We start from the raw sequence: 23,348 nt of genomic DNA, 5'->3' as shown, positions 1-23,348 counted from the left end.
GTGTTTTGCAAATGTTCAAAAGCTATGTGTTCAAAAGCATGTGACAGATACGGCAGACACTGCCGCCAGGGTCAATTTGCTCATCTGTAAGTTGCTCCCAATTTGCAGATGAGAAACCTGACACGGAGCGCAGGAGTGAAGCCGGCACTTGAATCCGAGGGCCTGGTTCCAAGCATTTCCACTCTCCCAAGGGTTCCTCACTCCGTAGCTCTTCACAGAACAGTGAAGTCACACAGCTGCTAAGTGGCAGAGCCGGGACTCCCTTCTGCCCCCACCCCCACCCCCACCCCCGACCCTGGGGAATCAGAACTGGGAAGTGATGAGTTGGGGGTATTTGTTACATTTGCTTCTGATAGAATTTATTTAATTATTTATGCATGTCTAATTTACTAGTTAATAATGGCTGTGTTTAACGGCTGACTCACAAAATTCCTGGAAATTTAGCAATCAGCCCTCCTGAACCAATACTATACATGGCCAATTATGTCTCAGGGCTGTTGTAAAAGGAAAGGAGGTAATGTCAGTATCAACCATCAGCCTGCTGGAACCAGCTGTGGGATCTCGGGCAAGTTTCTTAACCATCGCATGCTTCAGATTTTCCCCATCTGTAAAATGCTGTTGTGAGAAAATGTATTTAAAGAATCAGCCAGGGGTGTGCCTGGGTGGCTCAGTTGGTTAAGCGTCCGACTTCAGCTCAGGTCATGATCTCACGGTTTGTGGGTTTGAGCCCCGCGTCAGGCTCTGAGCTGACAGCTCGGAGCCTGGAGCCTGCTTTGGATTCTGTGTCTCCCTCTCTCTCTGCCCCCTCCTCCACTTGTACTCTCTCTCTCTCTCAAAAATAAATAAATGAGCTTTAAAAAAAAAAAAAAAAAAAAAAAAAAAAGGGAATCAGCCAGGGCGGGACCAAGCAAGGAGACAGTCGCGCAAAATTCAATAAGGCACTCTCTCCAGGTCATGCTAGTGCGAGGCTGGCACTGTATGCTTGCTTAACGTTTATATACTAGGTGCCTTACTCACCTCACCCTAGTCCCAGCCCCACTCCTGACACACAGTAGGTACTTTAGTAGGTACTTGCTGCTCTGTTGCCACTGCAAAAGCTTCAGAGTGGGTGTAACCTAACAGGCTGGACTAGAAAAGTTATCTAACAACACATGAGAAACACAAGAGCTCAGTACATTGTCCCGGAGCATATGGTAGATACCCAACAAGGCTTTCAGATAATGAGGGTTATATTTCAGCAAATAACCCCCACGGCCTGCCGAGGAGACTGGGCTGTCACTAGAAGATCCAGGGCTATCTCTGGAAACAGTTGCTGCAAGCAAGAATGTCTTTGCATCAATTTGAAAGATACAAACCACTAGTCTTCAAAGTATATGTTCTCCCACATAGGTAGATATATATTGTAGTATTATCCTCCCCCAAAAACGTTTCCAGTAAAGTTGGCACCAGTAGAAGATGGGCCTGTGGACCTGTGGTTTCCCAAGCTCTTTGACACCCCCTTGCATACCACCTACCCAAAGGTGGTGGTTGGGGGTAGGGATTCCGGTGCTGAGACACGGGCCAGACCCATCCCAGTGCGGGCTGGAGGCAGTGAGAAGAGAGCATTTGCTAAGCACGGAGGGAAGGGGACCTGGGGTTTGCATTAGGGTCTCCAGAGAAACAGAATCAATAGGATACATGGAGATATATAGAAAGAGACTTATTATCAGGGATTGGCTCACAGGATTATGAAGGCTGAGAAGTCCTACCATCTGCCACCTACAAAGCATAAGGCCAGAAAAGCCAGTGCCGTGGTTCTAGTCCAAACCCGAAGGCCTGAACCAGGGGAGCCGATGGGAGTCGATGGTGTGAGTCCCAGTCCCGGTCTGAGTCCAGAGGTCCCGAGAACGGGGAAGCCGAGGATATAAATCCCAGCCCTAGTCTGAAGGCCTGAGAGCAGAAGAACTAATGTCCAAGGGCCGGAGAAGATGGCTAGTCCAACTCAGACAAAGGGTAAATTCTCCTTCCCTCCGCCTTTTTGTTTTATTCAGGCCCTCTTCGCATACTATGATGTGCTGCTACCCTGGTGAGGGCACTCTTCTCTTCTGGGTCTACCAGTTCAAATGCCGATCTCTTCTAGAAAACACCTTCAGACACACTCAGAGATCATGTTTTACCAGCTATCTGGGCATCTCTTAGCTCAGTCAAGTTCACATACAAAATTAACCATCGCAGGGGTGGCACCATAAAAAAGGTGGCTGGAACATTCCTAAAGTGTATCACATTTTGAAGGAAGACCAGTATCAAATCTCTACACTAAATCATTTGTCTTCAATGCAAATTCCTGATTAATACCGAAGTATTGTGATACAAGCATTGGATTTGGAATTAAACGGCTCAATTCCCACTCCTTACTTCCTCCATAAACTTGGGCAAACCATTTGATCTCTAGAAGCCTCAGTTTCTGTAAAAAGTCCCCATAAAACAGGGACCGAGGTGAAGAACAGAGGGAAGGAGGGCTCTTGAACGCAGAGAGTTTCTACACAAATGCTCACAAAGGCTATGGGGTCGGTTGGCCATTGGAAGATCCCCAGCCAATGGCACCAAGAGCCAAGAAGAAGGTCCCTGTGGCTTCCGGAATGCACAGTGAGAACTGCAGGTGAGTGCCGCTCCCACAGATTCATCCTGACCCATGAATATTTGAACTGTGTATGCGCAGTTCACACCCAGCTGGTCTCAGGTGGCGATGTTCTTGTAGTATCTCTGATTCCTGGGGTGGAAGGAGGGGCTCCACTCTAACCACTGCAGATTGATGTCTTAGTATCGAAGGTGTTCCTTCAGCAAACCCACATTGCCAGTGAACGGGGATGGGCCCGAGTCTCTCAGCCTTTCTTTACACAGAAGCCTAGCTCTCCAGGCTGGATTCTCCTCCCGCCGAAGGTGAGTTGGCCTGGGGTGTCTCTCCTCCAGGCCCACTCTGGTTCTGTAGCCCCAGCCCTTGGGACAACACCTGAATTTGTTCTCTTCTGAGCCTGGGGGTGCTGCGGGAACACAGTGGGGTTCTACACAGCGGCTCAGGTAACTCAAGAAGAGCAGGGGGGTGAAGGAGAAACGGCCAGGGACCTGTGGGAGGCACCTTAATGTGAGCTGTGGGATGGCAAGGAGGTGCGTAACCCAAAGGTGGAGATATGGCCCCAGGCAGCCCAGGAAACAGATTACTGCGAGGCTCCTGTCCTCCCCCACCCATGTCTTGACAAGAACTATCATTCCACTCAAGATAAACAGCAGGGCCATATTGTACACTGGATGCTCCTTGACTTGCCTTTTGTGAGTGCATTTCTTTTGCATTTTACGTAGGGAGGTGAATTTCTACCTCTTGGTGATCCTACCTACCTTTGGAGTACCTGCCAAATTTCCCTAAGCTCAAAAGGAAACTTTCTTTAAGGGCTGATAAACCAAGAGAAGCAGTAATATCCTGTGTGATCCACTCACCTGTGTTTTTTCTATAAAAGTATCTTCTATTAAGGAAAGGCATCTTTTATTAAAGTTTCTATTAAGCTAATTTCGCTTATTAGCTAAGCGAGTACGGGGCCTTAAAAAAGTAAACCACCAAGTACATATTCTTTACTCAACGTCACTGTTGGCAATGTGTCCCCATCCAACTCTGGATGCTCTTCAGAGAAAAATGAATGAATGTCATACTCGGTCCTTTTACTCTGGAATCCACGGCTGTGCTTCATGTTATCCCCTCCAGCCACCTCTGCCCTTCCCCTGAGTCACAGACCTTCATGTCTGGTTCCAGGGCCCCAAACCGGAAGCACACAACATCCCTCTGTCTCCTATCTGCCCCTCTCCCTCAGAAGGCTATCCCTCAGTTTTTCAACTGGCTTCGTAAAGGGGCAAACCTTCTACCTTCTGAAATTCTTAAACAAACAGACAAACAAACAACAACAAAAAAAAACCTAATAAACTCACACATCCTTTCAAATTCCCAATTTGAATTTTCAACTCCCAGTGGGGCCACGTCAGGTAACACAGTGACATAGAATCAGTTTCTCCGTTCCGTCCACCTCCTCCCTCCCTTTCTTTATTCCTCCCTCTCAACCCCCATGATACAAGTTAGAGCTTCTTGGCCGCAAGCAACAGAAATGTGATCTGGCTGACTGAAGCAAAATAGAAATTCACTGAAAGGGTACTACATACCTCCCATAATCTGTCTACATGTTGACTCTGTCTGCAAGTTTGGGACTCTGCAGCCGGAGGAATTTCCTTAAAACACAGCCCAGGGCTTGCCTAGTTAGAATACCATCTGCCGGGGGTACTGGGCATGGTGGCTTCTGCCACTAGCACGCTATCCCTGGACACTGCCCCCAAACTCACACCACCTCCAGAGAGAGTTTACTGGTCTCCACTTCTTCGCATCATTAGCTCCTGTTCTGAGTACGAGGGCAGGCATGGCTGATTGCCAAAGCCCAGGTCATAGGTCCATGCCCTGGCCGCAAAGGGAGGCCAGAAAAGGGAACATATGGCATTTTCATCATCTAAAGAGGCGGGCTCTCATGCCACCCATTAGGACTAGGAAGGCAGGAATCCCTAAACATGGGGAAAGGTTCAGGCACCAGCCGAAAGAAAAGCAACCATGGGTGACGTTCTCCAAGCCACTCGGCTCTCTGCTGCTTCCCCCCCACCCAGATCCACTGCCCCGGTAATCAGTGGAGGAGAATATTATAGGACAGAGACGTTCCCACACTTGACCCAGACAGTCTCTGACTCCTACTATGTCTAAGAGTAGAACAAACACTGGTTTTGATTGTCCACCAGACCACAAGCTGCCTAAAGGCATGGAACATGTGATAGATCATTTGTAAAAATGGCTACAAACGTTCCTACCCTCTAGATGGGACTTTGCAGCTCCTCGCCCGAGGAGCAGAGTCTTCTTCCCATCTCAGTGCATCCGTGTCCAACTGCCAATTGTGGCACCTGTATCTCCGCCTGGGGCCTGTCTCTGGCCACCAGAGCCGCCCTGCCCATCCTCACAGCAGGGTAGAAGGGCCAAGTGGCCCTCAACCCATGACTGAGGGACTGCCATATGCATACCCCAGCTCCTTGCCCCTTGGGTGTGCTTCCCTGAGACACGTGTCCTTTACGGTTCCTAGACCGTCCCACAAGATCAAGGTCCAGCCGCCCCCAGTGATACTAACTGGAAAACAAACCCCTTTATTGGCTGCCTTCCCTTCTCTGACTCACTCCCCCACTCTCCTACTGGGGCTTGCTGGGGTCACCTCTCAAATTAACCACTGCACTCAAATCCTTATCTTGGGGTTTACTTCTAAGCAACTAAAGACCAGGGGGCACCGGGCTGGGGCTTCTACTCAGAACCACTATTGCTGTCAGCATCTCACCTCTGTTTCCACTGCTTCCTCCACTCCAGTGAGGGAGCCAACTGCATAGACACCGCCCTCTAACCCACCCGCACCACCTCTGTGCACAAACACCGCAGGACAGCCCCTCACGGGGCTTCAGTGGCTTGAAGAACCATTTCCTCCACCATCTGGCTTTGTCCTTCACTCTGCCATCCACCAACTGTGTCACCTCATGGTCTGGAGCGTGAAGGTGGGTGGAGGAGGAAAGACTGAGAAAAGAGGAAGAGCCAGACTTGGAAGAACAGAAAGGTGTGGAGTAGGCGGGGCTACCCTGCCTGTCTCTCTTACCGGGCCCAGATCTGGCAGAAGGCCCAACCTGAGCCCCTGGCAGGATGTGGTACTCAGAGGAACAAGTTCCCCAGCCCCAGGGACACAGGAGCCATCTGCCCAGTGCATACATTCAAAGATATCTACTGAGAGCCTCTCAGCTGCCAAGACTGCTCTGGGTGCTGAGATACAGTGTATGCACGCACACGTGCGCACACACACACACACACACACACAACATATATCTCTCACCCCAGGCCAGGGGTTTCTGTCTTAGAGCCTCACGGCACAGAGGAAGCAGAAGTAAGAATTGGTTCTGGGGTCAGGTAGACCTGTATCTAAATCCTGTCTCCAGCCTCAAGTAGCTGTGTGACCTTGGGCATGTTGGTTAACCTCTCTGTGTGTTTCCCCACTCCGAGATAGGGATAGTAGCAGTACCTATCTCGCAGGGTTGTTAGGAAGGTTAAGCGAGAGAACCCCAGGGGCGCCTGGGTGGCTCAGTCGGTTAAGTGTCCGACTTCGGCTCAGGTCGTGTGATTCTTGCGTTCGGGCCCCACAGCGGGGTTTGGTTCAGGTCTTGCGTCGGGCTCTGTGCTGACAGCTCAGAGCCTGAGGCCTGCTGCGGATTCTGTGTCTCCCTCGCTCTTTGCCCCTCCCCCGCTCACACTCCGTGTCTCTCTCTCTCAAAAATAAATAAACAGTAAAAAAAATTTGTTGTTAAGTGAGGGAACCTCTGACACCTATAAGCCCTTAATAAACCTCAGCTATTAGGATTCCCCTTAAGGCGGTACCTCTGTTGTATAATCCACCGTGTTGCCCACAAACTCAGCTGGCGCGGGGCCCGGCAGGAATGTGAGTGTGGCTAGTGGGCTAAATTCCTTCAACATAACTGTCTTTTGTTTGCATTTTCTTCACTTCTCTGAAGAACTAGGCTTTTTCCTGTTGCCTTTTTTTTCTCCCCCAAACCCTTAGTGCACTTGGGCTTTTATTTTCATTACTCTTGATAGAGATAGGAGTACAGAGAAATACGTCTCTACCATTGGGGAAAAAGGAAAAAAAAAAAAGGTGTAGGAGGGCCTGGGGACCTACAGGGAGTGGTGGGGACTGAGGCAGGCCAGAGAGCACAAGCCGGGTCTTAAAAGACACTCCTCAGGGGCGCCTGGGTGGCTCAGTCGGTTAAGCGTCCAACTTCAGCTCAGGTCACCATCTCACGTTCCATGAGTTCAAGCCCCGCGTTGGGCTCTGGGCTGATGGCTCAGAGCCTGGAGCCTGCTTCCGGTTCTGTGTCTCCCCCTCTCTCTGCCCCTCCCCCATTCATGCTCTGTCTCTCTCTGTCTCAAAATAAATAAACGTTAAAAATAATAATAAAAAATAAATAAATAAATAAATAAATAAATAAAAAGACACTCCTCAGATCCACATGACTGACACCTCGGTTGATGTCAAAGGGGAACATGAGTCTTCCGTGGCCAGATACACCAATGGTTCAAGAGATGCCAGGAAACCAGATTACTATTTTCTAAATCTGTTGGTTTTTTAAACGTTGGCTCAAAATATTTAGAAATATTGTGTAAGGCACAGTACCTTTTAATGGGCCCAAGGGCTGGCTGATTCAAACGCATGGACAGTGACCTTGAGACCTCTCCATCCTTATCATCTCCAGGTCTCTGCGGTCTGAGCTCTTCGTGACGCAGGGGCACCACACGTCGCCACTCCAGTGGATGCCATTCCCATTCAATTCCTTGAGACTGATGGCTTAGAGCTGTAGCGGGTCCGTCCCGTACCCCCCAGAGCCAGGCCAGTGTGCAACCACAAGCAAGCCTCTCTCCAGACAGACGCAGGCACTCTCCAGCCTCTCCCCCTGTGACTTGTTGGCACTAAATGCACCACCCAATCTGCAGACTGTCACAAGCTGTACTAGCCCCTAATTATCTCAAGCTAGTCTTTTATTGTATGTGTATAGAATGCCATCAAAGTCCAAAATCCAATCTCATTAATGGATGGCTTCATTAATTTATGCCTGACCTCCTCAGCCAAAAAGCAAACTCTTTTATGAACAAGGATCACATTTTCCATCTTTTTGAACCATATAGCACCTTTCATGTTGTACTAGTACCCAATACCTGTCTGCATGTTGATGGATTCAGCACAGAGGGAATTCTGAATTTGTGGTGGATACCATTTGGGTTAACACATCAGGATACAGAAGAAATCTCTTCCAGGAACACAAAGAAAGAGGAATATGTAGGGCCAGACCCAAATTTATCTAACAACAAAAAATTAGCCATCTCTATGCCCTGTGCATCAACACTTACCAGCAACCATAAATAGCTGCAGGGGCTGGTTTCACGTTGTCATTAAGAGTAGCTTGTTTTGGGGACACCTGGGGGGCTCAGTTGGTTAAGTGTCCGACGTCGGCTCAGGTCATGATCTCACAGTTTGGGAGTTCGAGCCCCACGTCGGGCTCTGTGCTGACAGCTCAGAGACTGGAACCTGCTTCGGATTCTGTGTCTCCCTCTCTCTCTGCCCCTGACCCACTTGTGCTCTGTCAAAAATAAATAAACATTAAAAATTTTAGGGGCGCCTGGGTGGCTCAGTCGGTTAAGCATCCGACTTCGGCTCAGGTCACGATCTCACAGTCTGTGAGTTTGAGCCCCGCGTCGGGCTCTGGGCTGATGGCTCAGAGCCTGGAGCCTGCTTCGGATTCTGTGTCTCCCTCTCTCTCTGCCCCTCCCCCGTTCATGCTCTGTCTCTCTGTGTCTCAAAAATAAATAAAAACGTTAAAAAAAAAATTAAAAAAAAATTTTTAAAAGAGTAGCTGATTTTTAATTTTTTCTCACCAGTGAAATGGACTCATCCAAGCTTACTAGGCATCTCCTAGCCAGGAAGGAAGAATGTATAAACCTGTTTATAAAGTAAATTTTAAAGCAGAGAGATAATTAGGTATGTTGCAGCCGAGTGCACTGTTAGATGGCTAAAGTATATCAGTAAAGAACAATCCTCAGTTGTTAATTTGTGTCTGAGTTGAACTATCTATATTTAACCTGGTGATTACTTAATTAAATAGTTTCCTTGGTGTCTACCTGCAGTTCTTGTAATTTGTTATGTGGAATAAAATAATCCATTTGCATTTGTATTTACTCTTCACTTCCCAAGGCTACTTAGTTGTGGGTTTTTTTCCTCTTTTAATAGCCCCAGAACCCCTAATAAAAGAGAGTTGAACGAACAGTTTGAGAACAGAGGGGTGAGTACAAAACACAGAGTACTTGAATCACAAGGTGGTCCAGCTGGAAAGAGCCTTGAGATAACCAAATCCAACCCTGTCCTCTTACAGATGAAGCAGCCAAGCCCCCAAAAAGGTTGGGTGACTCACCCACGGATACGGCCAGCAAGAGACGCTCTGCCCACCTGACTCCCCAGGGCTCGCTCTACTCTCCCTCAGTTCCTTCCAACGTCTGCAACCACTGAGGGGCCCAATCCCGTAGGACGAGGGGCTCGTAGGATCGGAAGCTATAAAGCCTATTCCAATAGCAAAATTTTATCCATTCGGGATGTGCTGGGTGTCTGCTGAGTGCCAGGAGATGGAACACTGGAGACAGAACAGTGAATAAGGGCCCAGGTGTCTGCTTTGTCAGCTTGACCTTCAAGTTTGGCGCGATGATGACTGAGAATAAATAAATAAATCAATAAATATGACGCTTTCAGAGAGTGAGCCGTACTAAAATAGTATACCAGGATCGTATGACAGCTTAAGGAGGAGGGGGCTGCTTTGGATAAGTATGTCATGCAATCACAGGGACTGTAGTCTCCCTGATGGGGGTCGGGGGGTGGGGTAGGGCTGGAGAGCATTGTGGGGGCCTGGGAGGGAGGTTGGTAAGCCCCTAGCTTTGGTTTGAATATCACCCATGACAGGAAATTCACTACCTCCAAAGGCCAACCCAGCTTGTTAAAAAGCTCTTTCCTGAACTCAGCTGAAATCTACCTCCCTGGGACTTCAAATTTCAATCACTCATTCTCCAAGTGTCACAGAAACCAGTCAGCTAGTGATGTTAAGCAGCATGTGCGAGTGCAAAGCACCATCCTAAAATAAGACAGTTGTTTGAATGTTTTGATGTTAAATGGTGTGTTTGGCAAGTACAACATACCAGGGAGGTGACTTACAGGGTCTCATTCAACCTCCAGTTCGTAAAAGTGTTTCAAACCACCACTTCAAAGGAGGTTCAGACCGTCAGCTTCTAGAGTCCCAGACCCGTCCGTGTGAGTCACCTGACGTCATTAACAGGACACCTCAACACCCTACTGTCCAGAACTCTAGGTGGGGCTTTAGAGCATCAACACTGCTGGCTCCATCGCCCCAGCAGTTGGCATGGCAAAGGAAGTTTGGCTCCATGCATTTTGCTTTCTAAGAGATTCATGGAATCCTAGAACCAAGAACGCATCTGGTCCAACCCCCCTATAGCGCAGACAAGGAAGTGAAAGGCTAGGAATTACAAGTGGCCACTCAGATTCATCAGCAAGCTATGGCAAGGGTGGGACTTGTCCTCTCCAGCCCCCAAACCAGGCTGGGCACAGCTGGACAGCTGTACTAATAATATATAACTCCCGGGTTTGCCTTCATGTTGGCATGAACTTCCAATCCTCCAGTGATTTTTAATGTACGTCTAAGATGAGAAAGCCCAGCTCCTGAACCCCCTTTGCATGTAGACCTGCAGTCCAGAAACCCTCCGGAACATCTGACTCTGCACGGAAGGGGCCGGGCCCTCTCTCTGGCTTTGATGTGCTCTGTTTGCCTTGCAGGGTCATCCACTGTGCAGGAACACTCTACTGTAGCTCCAAACCAAACCAGAAGCTGCAGGATGCAAGGAGAGAAGCAGAGGCAAGGACAACACAGAAACCAAAAATATTTTGGCTTTTACCTGAGTCCAAGAGTCTGACCGAACCCACCGCCTGGCTGCCCAGATTGCCTGAGGGCAAAGTGTCAGCAACAGGGGAAGAAAGAGACCTGGGGAAACAGGCCTTTTTGAGCCAATCACTGAGCCCTGCCCACCCTCCCCCAGCTTGAGGCAATTGGGGGAGGATTCGAGTGGGGGCTGTGGCTGATCGGCAGTGTCTCCTTCCCCTGTCCTCACCGGGCACTGTCCTCATCGGGTACTGGCTGCAGCTTGAGAACCTATCATTTTTCTCCCCCTGACCCTGCACTGGCAGGAATAAGTGACTTTCTTGAGTGGAGGGGGAATGCTGGAATGCAGTCAGATAATTACAGGCAGCATCTCTCAGAAAAGGAAGCACCAGAAGAAGGAACAGCAACTCCAGCAACTGTCCAGGGCCTGCCAGAGAAGACCCCCAAGGTCCCAGGTTCCAGGTGGACAGGAAGGCTGGTTAGGGAGTAATCACCTTAGCCCTTAGGAGGCTCCTGAAGTATCCGGGGTTGCTCCGCCCCTCATCGGGCAGGACGACACTAAAATATTATTCTCTCCACCACTAGTCATGCAGCAGCACAGCTGAGACAGGGACTTGGTTTTCAATGCAGCTGCTGCAACTGAGGGTGATCCCGGTGCACTCGCCACTACCATATTGTACCTCAGTTTCTCCATTTGTAAAAGAGGCAGAAAATCAGCCTACCCTCTGCTCACCACCCCGACCCCCTGCGCTGTGGAGAGGGTAACCGGATGGGATGGCAACATCCCAAGAAGGACAAGCTGAGGGGAGACATATTCTCCTCCATTCCTGTGGGTCCCCAGGGGAGAGTAAACCTCGGAACCCAAATCTGCTGGTGACCCCAGTGCATCTAACATCTGTCTCCCTCCCAGTTGGAGCGTGGGGACTTGAGAGCTTGGGTGGTGGGGTCAGACGGACCAAGGTTACAGCTGAGTCACGTACAACTGTGTGATTGGGAATACTGACCTCTTCCTGAGCCCGACTTTCCCCATCTGTAAAATGGGTCTAATAATAGTACTTACTCATAAGTACTATCAAATGAGAACATGTGATGGAAGACTGAAACCAGCACCTGGAACACCTGGTAGGTCTCCACAAACACTGAAGAGTGTCATTATTTTTATGATGCAAATTTTGAAGATTCACCTACAACATACACACCACATGTGAATTCAAGGCAGGGAACCCAGAAGGTGGGCCACATCAACAAAGTGCTTCAAGTTATGACCCTAAAACATCCCTGGGGAGGGGGCTCTGTCACCCTGGAGTGCAGCAAGCTACTCCTACGCTCTCAATACCACCTTTGTCCAGGGTCTTTCATTTCCAAAACTCCTTCCTCTCCGTCTCCTCTGATCCTCACCACAGCAGGGTATGTTTCCTGTACCCATGCTTAGAGGAGGAAAACAAGTCTCAGAGAGGTTAAGTGACTTGCCCAAGGCCACACAGCTTGTAAGTGCCGGCGCAGGGTTATAAATCCAGGCGGGCATGGCAGGGCTAGAGTGAAAGGGAGGGAAGTGAGATGGCAGGAGTGCCAAATTTAGGGAGGCACTCATTTGTACAACACTGAGACGGAACATCTTCAATTCCGCCATTCTGTCTGAGCCCAACCAAGCCTCAGGCCCTTCCCAGAGCACTGAGGCTACGGCCTCCACATACTGCCCTTGTGGACCAGCCCTACAAGAGCCTGCCCCCACAGCCTGGGGGTGGACAGACCCATCAGCTGAGCTGGGTGTCTCCCTCAGGATCCAAGAAGTTTCCCAAAGCCTTAATACTGGAACCGTGTCCCAAAAGAGTGGAATGGAACAGGGGTCAGAAGTGGTGCCGTGACAGCCACGTGAGGCTTCGATGCACCCTTGAGCCTGAGGGCGGGGGGAAGACAGGCTGGGCCAGGCAGGCCCCTCAGAGGCCTCCCAGCCCCCATCAGCCTCAGGGGCAGATGGGCCTGGACAGGCAGGCCATGTGGAGGAATCCCAGGACGCTAATGCTGGCCTGCCCAGCCAAGCTCTCCTCTCTCCAGCCCCTCAGAGCTCAGAAAGGCTCTAACTTGGCCTCCCTCTACCTCACACAAAGTGTGGGAGGTACCAACTAGCCACAGGAGATTAATTTTGAATCTGCAGAGCGAGAAACTCTTTTCTAATGTGGAAGCTTCTATTTACTAATGAGATCTTTTGATTTACTAATTAGCTTGCTTGAGTCTGGATGACTGTGCATTGAGTTTTTCTAAGGAAACAACACCTGTGCATTGAGGGGCATATAGGGTAGTGGGCAGCTGTGTAGGCTTGAAACCGACGTGCCGGAATTCAAATCCCACTTCACATACACAAGTCCCCCAGCTGCTCTGAACCCATTCTCTCCTTCTATAAAAAGGGAACAGGAGCGGTACTGATGTCCTCAGGTCGTGGCTATTACCAAAACCAGCCACAAGGTGCTGAGTGCCTATACTGGGCCGGGTACTCGTTTCGTTTCACTTTTTTCTTTTCTTTCTTTCTTTCTTTCTTTCTTTCTTTCTTTGATGAATTTCATTTTTCCCTTATATGTAGGAACACTTACAACAACGCGATAGGTGTTTGTATTTACATGTAACTTACATACAGTGAAGTACTTGCATCTTCAGCGTGCAGCTCAGTGAACTTTGGTGTGTATGTAGTCTATCTTCTAATGGGATCTCTATCATCGTAGATCGTTTCGCCTGCTTATGAACTTCATATAAGTGGACTTACACACCATACACTCTTTTTGGCTGGCTTCTATCCCTTAACTTTACGTTTCTGTAATTCATCCATGTTGTTGTGTTCCCCAGCATTGGTTTTTTATACAGCTGTATAGTACTCCATTGTGTGCGCTACGGTTTATCCATCAGACCGAGGTGTCGTTATCATCTTGTCATCATCCCATCTCGCGAATGGGGAAACTGGGGCTCTAAGCTGTTCGCTAAGTGTTCAGCCTAGGGTCACAAGGGTGAGGTTGACAGTGAGCAGGGATTTGAACCCAGCTGCGTCCGGCTCCAAATCCAGCCCCTCACCCTGGACAACAGAGGCTCCCATGCCCCTGGAGCGCTGGGATGGGCAGAAATGACCTCTGTGCCATATGGTCATGACCTCCTTCTCCCTGAGGCACAGTGGGGAGTCAGGAGGCAGCTGCCTGACTAGCCCCGGGAGGTGAGAAAATTGCCTCAGGTTTGGCCACTGCCAATATTTATTTTCACTGTGTCCCAGGCTGATGGCGCAGGCACAGGTGTCACTCCCAGCTTTGTACCTTGAGACCTGGCCTTCGCCAACATGTTGAAATAACTGCAAACAGCCGAGACGTGGGGGAAGCATCCTCGTCCCTGAGCAGCAGCTGGGTCTCATGGGTAGGAGGAGGGAATCTGGCCTGGCTTGGGGACAGCACCTGCCCTGGCTCCTCAGAGATTAGTTCCCACAACAGTAGCTCAGATGTAACCCTCTGTGACTAAGGGTTCTGAGGCCGGGAGATCTTCTGCAATCCAAGCTTTGCCCACTAAGAAGAGGTGGGTCACCATGGGGACTCCTAGCGCTGGCCTGATCTCAAGAAAATGCCAAGGTTTTGCACTGCTCCCCAACTCTCTGGGTCCTTGCTTGTGCCTAGCAGACCAGAAGCCGGTCAGAGAAGGGTCATCCGCAAGGCAGCAGGAGGAGGTGAGGGGCCTGGGTAGTCTCCTGGGCCCCCTCCCCCTCTGAACCCAGGCACTGTTTCAGGCAGTCCAGCCAGACATGATTAAATGGTTGGCTACGTGCAGGAGGGTAAGATCCCAGGGGAAGAAGGGCACAGGGCCAACACCCCAGGTGGCCCTGGGGCACGCTTTGCTCCGTCGATCATTAACAGAAGCCACCTCATGGCAGGCAGACAAGGGGAAAGTCCAAGGGGGAGGCCTACCCCCTCCTCCCAGGCACCGTCCTCCAAACATGCCAACCCAGGACCTCGTGGGACATGAGATCATGACACTGGAGGGGTGTGTGCAGAGTCATCTAATCCAACTGGCTACTTCTTGTGTCCCTACAAAGTCTCCACAGGCCAAGGGAGATGGGAACTAACACCGGTCGATTTGCAGTTACTATGTGCCAGGGACTGTGCCAAATGTAGTCAGTATGCCAGCCTGCAACATGGTGGCAAAATGCAATGAGGGAGCTGGCCCGCCTGGGTTCAAATCTCAACACTTTTAGCTTTGTGACCAATCAGTGAGCTTCTCTGCGCCCCAATTTCTCCATACATAAAATGAGGAGAGTATAGGAGTGCCTCCATGAGGTCACATGAGCATGTAATGAGTTGACACACACGAAGTTCTCAGACTACCTGCCACTTGTGAAGAGCTGTCTTTGCTAACTGTTCACTGGATCCTCAGCCACCTCTTGAGATACAGATGAAAACTTCAAGGTTGAGTCATCTGCCCAAGGCACAGCTGGCACAAAGAGAGCTGGGATCTGAACCCGGGTCAAAGGGTTCCATCGCCCTCTCCCTCCATGCCATGGAAGCTTCCTCCTGCCATGACGCTGTCTGTTCCTTTGGTAACCAGTGCTTCATGATCCAATGGCCTATAAAACCTATCTCGTGTCTGCCTCCCTGTTCTCTCAAAGGCCCTCCTTTCACCAGAGTGTCAATGAGCTGCAGTAGGCCCCCAAACTTCCTCCTGAAAATGAAGCTTCCTGGCCCAGAGAGGTAAGTCCTTGCTCAGTGGCCAAAGTAACTCTTTTCTTTTTGCTGCTCCAAGGGAAGACCCGTAGCCAAGGGCCAGACCATGGGTTGCCAGACAAACAGCCATGGAGGCCCTGCCCTACCAGGGCAGACCTCATGCAGGCCCCCCAACCAGAGATGCCCCAAGGTCTGGGACCGGAGGTAGGGAAGCAGTCCTTGCATCTCAGGAACTTGCTGACAAAGGCAGACCTGACCTTCCCTGCTCCACTTCCCTCGGCGTAAGCCTTACCTCCAGCTCTCTCTGCGTGTCTCCCGTCTTCCCTGCTGCAGAGGAGCTTAGGGATGAAGGTCTCCTGCCAACTCTGGGCTCACACCTCCCTCACCTGCAGCTTAGAGCACAGGCCCATTGCTAAGGCCCCTCCATCTTCCAGGATTTGGGAAGAAAAGGCCCAAGTTTCTGCTAGTTCTTTTCCCATATAGCTTTGGACGGATCTCCTCTATCTTGAAGACGTAGATGGCAGAAAATCCAACTTTGTGGTGATAACCATGCAGGGCCTCAGCGGCCAAAATCCCAGCCTGTGTTTCCCATGGAGACTCTTAGGTGGGGAAAAGGGTCAAGGCTTAGGTACAGAGAGTTTCCCAAGGCCATAGTGAGTATCTCCTTGCCTGTACAGGCAACCCCCACCCTCAAAGGCATCCTGGAGTCTATGTTTCTAATTTTGGTATCACTCGAGTGATGGATTCCAACTGAAGAAATTCTGAGCAGACCGATGGGTATGCTTAGCCTCTGAGAACCCAGCCAGTGTCACCATGAGCCAGAGAATTAGATGTCTGCCATATGCTCACCTACGCCTGCAGGGTATGAGCTCAAGGTAAACAATTAAATGTCTTTTTGCCTTTAGTCAGCAAGGAAGATCACATGCCACCACCACCACCACGCGCGCGCACGCACACACACACACACACACACACACTCTCGTTCCCTCTGCATGCACTGGCAGCCTGGGTTCACCCCAGTCCCAGGAAGGGCTGCTGTCCCCTCCCTCCACCAGCAGTTGCTGCCCTAGGAAAGGGCAACTGCCCCCCACCCCCAGCAGGGAAGAGTTGACAGGGTGCATAAGGTAGGTCTTCCCAAGCCTCAAGGACAGCCCAGCCAATGTCTGCTGCAGACGTAACTTTGGGAGAGATCAAGTGAAGGTAGAAATTCAGCTCACCCCCCAAAACTGAGTGCAAGGAACCAAAGGCAGCCTCAAATAGCAATATCCATCCCTGCCTCCCCGAAAAGAACGGCTCCCAAGAACCAAGAACCAGACTTAGGGTTTTCAGAAGGAACCAATCCCTCTGGCAAGCAAAATATCCCCTTCAAAGCGGTCATCTGGCCTTGGCTGCAGTGCTTCTAGCTAGGGGGACCTGACTCTTCCCAAGATGACAACCTACCTATCCTGCCTGGCATGTGTAACAAGACTTAAGGTGGTGGGAATTCCTGATGACTTCCCATTAGGACTGGCCATTTTAATAGCCACTTCCCCCTAACAGCCCTCCAAATACAGAAGTGCGGGTCAGCTCCAGGTGGATCCACCCCCAACTCCAGTGCCCTTGTTTGGGCCCCTGACCATCTTAGATGCTCCTCTCCAAGCCTGCAATCCTTCATCATGCCCACCCCAGACAGGTGTTGAGAGGCTATAGAGTTTCAGGTCAATTTCATGTGGGAAAAATGAGCCTGCAAACACTCCACAAAGAACTCACTCAAACCCAGACTTGGTTGGAGTACCATGTGCCAGGTTCCCCCTCCACCATTTTGGCACTCCAATCACCACCCAAAGGAATGAAGACCGTAAAGTGGAGAAGACTGTGCTTCAGCTTTTGCTGAAGGCCTCCGAAGCTGCACAGGTGCCCAAGGCTGGTCCCTGGTCAATAACCAACACGCTGGGAAGATAATAGAGAAGTATGGGCTCCCTTTGCAATAAACTCCCATCCCATCCCCTCTAAGCTCAGAGACTTCCAGCATCAATGGAGGGAACTACAGACATAGGTTTAGCTGTTATGGCTGAGAAAAAAGCAACAAGCACTCCTCCTCTTCCCCAGCACCTGTATCCTATACAAAGGACAAACCTATAGGCAAAGGAAAACCACAAACCAAGTAAAACCAGCTTCACCATCCATGTTTCTTGAAAAAAACGGGGTTTATTGATTTTTAAACTGCAAATAGTCGTTACAAAAAGTTTTTTTTTCTTTTAAATAAATTCACACAAAGAAAGAGAAATAGAAAGCGACGGTAGTGACCAGCAAGAGGAATAATAATTACATTCATCTTAATGTGTGTGTGCCAGTTCTGTTTGCATTAACATTGGAAAACTCCAAACCTGGAATCCAGAACCTCAAATCTGCAATCGGAATGTCTTGAGATGGGCACGTGGAAGTCAAAGGGTTTCTTTTGTTTTTTTGTTTTTTCCCTTTTAGAAGCCATACATAAAAGTTGTTTTCCTTCTGTACTGTCACAGAACTTTTACATACATTCTCAGTCCTAGCTGAAAAGGCCTAAAGAAGAAGAAACTCAATTTGCAGTCCAACACAAAGGGGGGAAATTTCTAAAATAAATAATCCAACAGTTTTTTGCATTTTTTTAAATTAATTTTTCATTTTTTTAAAATAAAATAACCAAAAAAAGTGTAAAGTTACAAAAAATGTCGTTGAAGAATAATATATTAAAACTGTGGAAAAAAAAAAGGAAAAAGACACGTCACAAAATTTTAAGATTAATATGAAGATCATAATTTAACATAAAAGAATATATTCTATGGATTTGTCATCCCGATAAATATGAACAAAATTAACAAAAAAAAAGCATAGTTTTGGCAATAAATACGTTTTGATAAGTTAAATAAGCTTTTTTATATTGATGTGCAGTGACAAGCAAAATTTTTGCTCTCCAATTTCTGAAAGTTATATGAAGTTTAAAACCCAGGGAAAAAAGCATGGCGTGAGTGCTCTAAGGATAGACCTACGGTATTCTAGAGCAAAAACCATTGAAGCTACTTCTACAGGAAATCGTTTTAACACAGCTATTGTATGTGGAATGAATACCATTAACTGCTCACCCCTTACATGTTTTTTTAGCTTTTCTCTCATTTTTTTGTTATTTTTTTTTTTAAAGATGTCACATATGAACTGGGGAACTTTAGCACCAAAATCAAGTCTCTCATAGTCCATCTAGCTTCCCCATCCTCCCCACTTAAAAAAAAAAAAAAAGAAAGAAAGAAAAAATTAAATCACAAAGTCCCACTTATGTCGCGATCTTCATCCACTTTTTGTCTTCCTTCCTGTAGACCTACGCGAACCCAGGCAAGATTAGTCAACAGAGGTTCAGGTCGGGAAGAAAAAGGTTTTGAATGTCAAGATAGGTTTCCCCAAAAACCCAAGTCTGGCAACAACTCTCCCAAGAGGGGTGTGGGGGGGTCATGGGGAGAGGGGAGGGGAGGGTGTGGGAGGCTGAAATAAGGGAAGGTGCAGTTGGGTCGCCAGTGGAGGGAGCTGCTGGTTTTGGGTCCCCTCCCCCTCCCCCATGGGCAGAGGCTCAGGGAGGCCCACGGGTGCCCTCTGGCGCTGAAGAGGTAATGTAGTCACAGTGACAAAGTTAGATTACAAGGCACTAAATTGCTTCTGTAAACTGTTACTGCTTTTTCTTTTGTGATTTGGCACTTAAGGCGTAAGCCGAGGGGAAAAAGGCATCTACTGACAAATATGGGACTTGTCTGTTATGCATGGTAAGTGGGCTATAAAATCGAGGAGAGGGGGTTTCAAGCCAGAGGAAGCTACTGACAAATTGACTTGTCCTTATGTTGGGGGGGGGGGGGGGGGGAAGGGGGGGGGGGGGGGAAGGGGCATTCCAAGGTTCTGGGGGAAAGGGGTTGAGCTTAACCTTGTTAATGTAGGGGTTGTCAGGAATCAGGGAGAGAGGGAGGGGAGGGTAAGGATGGGGGGTGGAGTAGGCAGGGGGTCCCTCCCTACCCGGGGTTTAGTCATCTGAGATGGAAAGTCTGCTGAAAATGGGCAGGCGTCTTGAGTTGTCCAAGGTGGGGGAATCTGAGCCACTGTGGCTGCTGCTGGAGCTGCTCAGATAGCCCTCCTGGTCCGAGAGAGAATCCTGAGGGCTGGGGGGAGAGTCAAACATGTGAGGGGACTCGGACATGGGCCGGAAGAGGAAGGTGGTCGGGGAGCCACCCCCGGGCAGCCCCATGCTAGGGGCAAAGAGGTTCGCCAGCTCCTGGCTGGAGAAGGCGAAGGGATTATTGGTGCCATCTGGCAGGGTGGGTGAGCCCAGGAGGTCATCGGCGCTCAGGATGGGGGGTGGGGTGATGGACGTGGGGCTGTCCAGCAGCCCTGTGGCAGCGGCGGTGGCAGCGGCACTGGGAAACCCAGCAAAGCTAAAGCTATGCTGGAGGCGGGGACGGTCAGCGGAGAGGTCCCGGGCCCCGGCCAGGGCGCGGCGCTCCTCAGCGTTGTGGATGAAGTGGCAGCGGGGCCCATACGGGCAAAAGCCGATGGTGTGGAAGGTGCGGCACAGCTCCGTCTTGTACTTGGGGTGACGGGTCAGGCTTCGGAGCTCGTGGATGCCATGCGCGAACTGGCACTTGTCCCCGTACTTACAGGCGCCGTTCTCCTCGAAGGGGCGGCACAGCTCCGTCTTGTAGCGGCTGGAGTTGACCTGGCCGCTCCCTGGCTGCTTCTGGGTGGGCAGCAGCCGCTCGCCCCCTTCTGAGAAAGAGCGGTCTCGGAAGCGGCTGTCCCGAGAGCTCAGGGCTGGGGCCGGCTCGCCCTTGAGGCTGCTGAGGAGCTGGTTCTGGTGGAACTTGGAGCTGGGCAGGGTGACCGAGTGCCTCCGGGGGAAGCCCCCACCGGCAGGGGTGCCCACCGCCTTCCTGTCCAGCAGGCAGCCCCCTGCACTGGGAGTACTGTAGTTGAGCATCTTGTTACCCTGGAGGGAAGAGAGGGAAGAGAGAGGATGGTTGGTGACAAAGGCCATGTACCAGGGCCAAGAAAAGTACCCCTAAGTGCAGCCCCCTCCACAATCAGAAATGCCCCTTGTGTCTCTAAGGAACTACCTCTAACTCAGCCCTGGCAAGCCCCCTCCCGCAAACCAGCCACCTAGCTTTACTTTGGCCCCATGCATAAGAAACTACAAAGTCCTAACCTATTAAAAATTGTTATACATGCACCCTACTCCATGCAGACCCCTGGAATGCACCCCGATATCCTGTCTCCAAAGTTACCACTTTTATCCATAAAATCTAACTTTTTTACCTCCCCAGTAGATTCCTCAGCTAAAAAGATCTCCCGTAACTCCGACTTCTCTAGATTCCCCTTCCCCCAAACAAGAACAGGTAAACCTCAGGAGACTCCAAGCACCCTCCTTTTAATCAGTCCCTCCTTGATTGACACTCCACACAAACAAACGCCTGGGTTCCCAAGACTCAACTTCCTCCTTCAGAAAGGTTCCCTTCCTTTGGCAACAAGTTTCCAGACTGCCTTTGCTTTACTTGCTAAGAGGAGGGAAGAGGAAGGGTCAGGAGAAATCCTCCATCTGGGGTGGGGGGTGGGGGCAGGAGAAGGATGGGATTCTAAAATAAAGTTCATTGCCCCATGCCCTGGAAAGAGGTGCCTTCTACAATGATCTCCCCACCCCCTCCACTGGGAAGATGCCTTTGCAGTTAGTGTTCTGGCTGCAAGGGCAGGCTTGGATAAGAGCGCCAGTGTTTAATCTTTAACGCAAAGCTGCAGGTGGGAAGGAAAAGGAAAGCACCAAATCCCCCCACCCGCCTCCCAGTCAACAGTAGATTTGGGGGGAGGGAAGCAGAGCCACCACAGACAGGTTTCTGTTCCAATGGTATACCCTGGTCACCTGCCCAATCTGTACCCAAGATTCGGAAAGGGCACAAGCTGGGGACCAGGGAGTTGGCTCCCAGCCCATGTGGGTGTCATTGTGCAAATTCTAAAGTTGGTCCCTTAGGATCAGCTGCAGGGGCTCGGGAATCTGTAACAGCAACCACCCCACAGAGCGGATTACAGGAACCAAGTTGAGAGCCCGGTTCCCAACAATAAGGTTCATTTAAAAAGTCTGGGGGGGGGGGGGTCGGGGGTAGGGAGCGAGGGAAAGAGAAATAGATCAAAGAGTGAGAAAGCCGGGAAGAGAAGGAAGGAGTGCAACAGAGCTCAGGTTAGCTGCCAGGGCAACTGGAGTTTGGGAAAGCCCAGAGAGGGAAGGAAGCTGAAATTCAAACTTTTTTTGATGTTGTTCTTCAGCTCCTCGGAGTCCCTGCACCCCAACCCTGCAGCCCTGGGGCCCTGGCAGCTGGGCCGACTGGAGAAGCAAGCTGGGAAAAGAGAGCGACATGACCCAACGTGTTTAAAAGAAGGCAAAACACTTTAGCAATTAAAAGTAGCCTAGCAGCTCCCCGCTTTCAAAGTGGGGAGAGGGGACGAACATAATCTAACACCCAAAGGCTTTTGCTGTGTACACTTAAACCGCATTCATGGAAAATTGTGTTTAAAACCTGCTTTTTTTCACACCGGCTGGCAAGCTACGCCACTTAAGGAGGCCCCATTAAATCCTTCCTCGCAGAGCCCCTTGAGCTCAGGCCGGCATTTTGTTCTCCAGGCCCCCCTCAACCCCCTCGGAAAACAGGTAAACGGGTCAAGCCTAGTACCATTATCACCCCAAAGTTTGCAGTACTGTAGGCGATCCCAGGAGGAAGCCTGGACGAGCTGGGGCGAACTAAAGTCCTACTGCAAACCCGTTCTGCAACATCCTTTTGAATCACAACTCTTGGCCTTTTTCTCGCAGGTTCCCAGCCCTTCCACATCAGACATCCCAGTAGAGATGTCGTCCGGAGACTCACTTCCCCAAGGGGAGCCCCTGCTGACCCCACTGGCTGGCGGTGTGGCTGGAGACTCGAACCCCTCCCGGCGACAGCGAGACCCAGAGCGCGCACAGACAAACCGAGCAGACCAGCGAAACCGGGCTCAAACAGCACATTACGGGCGACGGAATCACCAAAAAAAAAAAAAAAAAAAAATGGTCCCACCAAATGACCCGCATCCCTCGGGCGGCCCCGCCACGCAAACTTCGCCCCCCAAAACTCTGATCTCCAAATTCCCATGCAGTAGCCGCCAGGACCTGTTGAAACTCAAAGGGTGGCAAGGAGAGAGCCAAATTCCTTTAAACTGGGGGGAAAGTAAGGCGGAAAAAAGAACCATCTTGCCTCTCTTCCTCTCCTTCCTACTTTCCAAGACCTGAAGTTTTGAGGGTTCTTTCTTTAGGCAAAAGAGGAAAAAGAAAACTTTGAAAAGCGAACCCTCCGCCCCACTCTACCTTGCATAAAACTTCACTCAAGTCGAAGATGGTGGCAGACACGAGGGTGGTGGTCATCCTGGGCGCTCGCACGGGGCAGGGACGAGGATCTGGTGTGCCGCGAAGGTCCCGGTGCGGGGAAGGCGCAGCCTCCGGCTCTCCGGTCTGGAGTCCCACACGCCTGCTCCCGGCGCCCCTCGCCTTTCTGACTCTCCCCGACTGCGGCGCGCGAAGCCCAATTTATAAAGTTCAGATTTGGTGGACCGGGGGAGGAGGAGCTTTAAACTTATTTAAATGAGGAAGAGGAGGAAAAAAAAGGTGATTGACACTGAAGTTGAATCAGCCATGCGGTCAAACTCGGGAAGAAAAAAAAAAAGAAACTTTCAAAAGGAAGAAGGGGGAGGGGAAACGAGGAAAGAAGGCTAAGAAAAAAAAAAAAACAAAAAACCAACTGCAAGTAGCGCACAACTTTTTTTTCTTAAAGAGGAAAAGTTTCGAGTCTCTCGCTTGGCTACCCGGCGCTTGGGGCGCCCCTCTGTGGGGCCGCGCGGCGCGAGGGGGAGGGGCGCCCCCCCCCCTTTGTCAGCCTGCGAGCGCGGCTCTGTGACATCATTCATTCCACCCTCTTCGGGGTTCTTGTTGTTGTGTTGTTGTTTTTTTGTCGGGCAGGAAGGCGGGCTCGACTTTCTCTTTTTGCAGGCGGGAGCAGAACCCGTCCTTAGCGCCCGGGCTGCGGTTTCCAT

The 23,348-nt window shown here is 50.3% G+C and overlaps 1 protein-coding gene across 1 annotated transcript; it reads right to left on the bottom strand.

Moving 5' to 3' along the window:
- Positions 1–17,428: 17,428 nt before the first annotated feature.
- Positions 17,429–23,001, bottom strand: ZFP36L1 (ZFP36 ring finger protein like 1). Its single transcript, XM_049612598.1, has 2 exons — positions 22,627–23,001; positions 17,429–20,232 (listed from the first exon to the last, which is right to left on the bottom strand). The coding sequence occupies exons 1-2, from the start codon at positions 22,681–22,683 to the stop codon at positions 19,273–19,275; spliced, it is 1,017 nt and encodes a 338-aa protein (XP_049468555.1). The 5' UTR covers positions 22,684–23,001; the 3' UTR covers positions 17,429–19,272.
- Positions 23,002–23,348: the final 347 nt, after the last annotated feature.

This window comes from Panthera uncia (genome assembly GCF_023721935.1).
Source record: "Panthera uncia isolate 11264 chromosome B3 unlocalized genomic scaffold, Puncia_PCG_1.0 HiC_scaffold_1, whole genome shotgun sequence".
Classification (NCBI taxonomy): Eukaryota; Metazoa; Chordata; class Mammalia; order Carnivora; family Felidae; genus Panthera; species Panthera uncia.
Note: the sequence above shows the minus strand (reverse complement) of the source record. Positions and strands in the feature narration are given on the sequence as shown.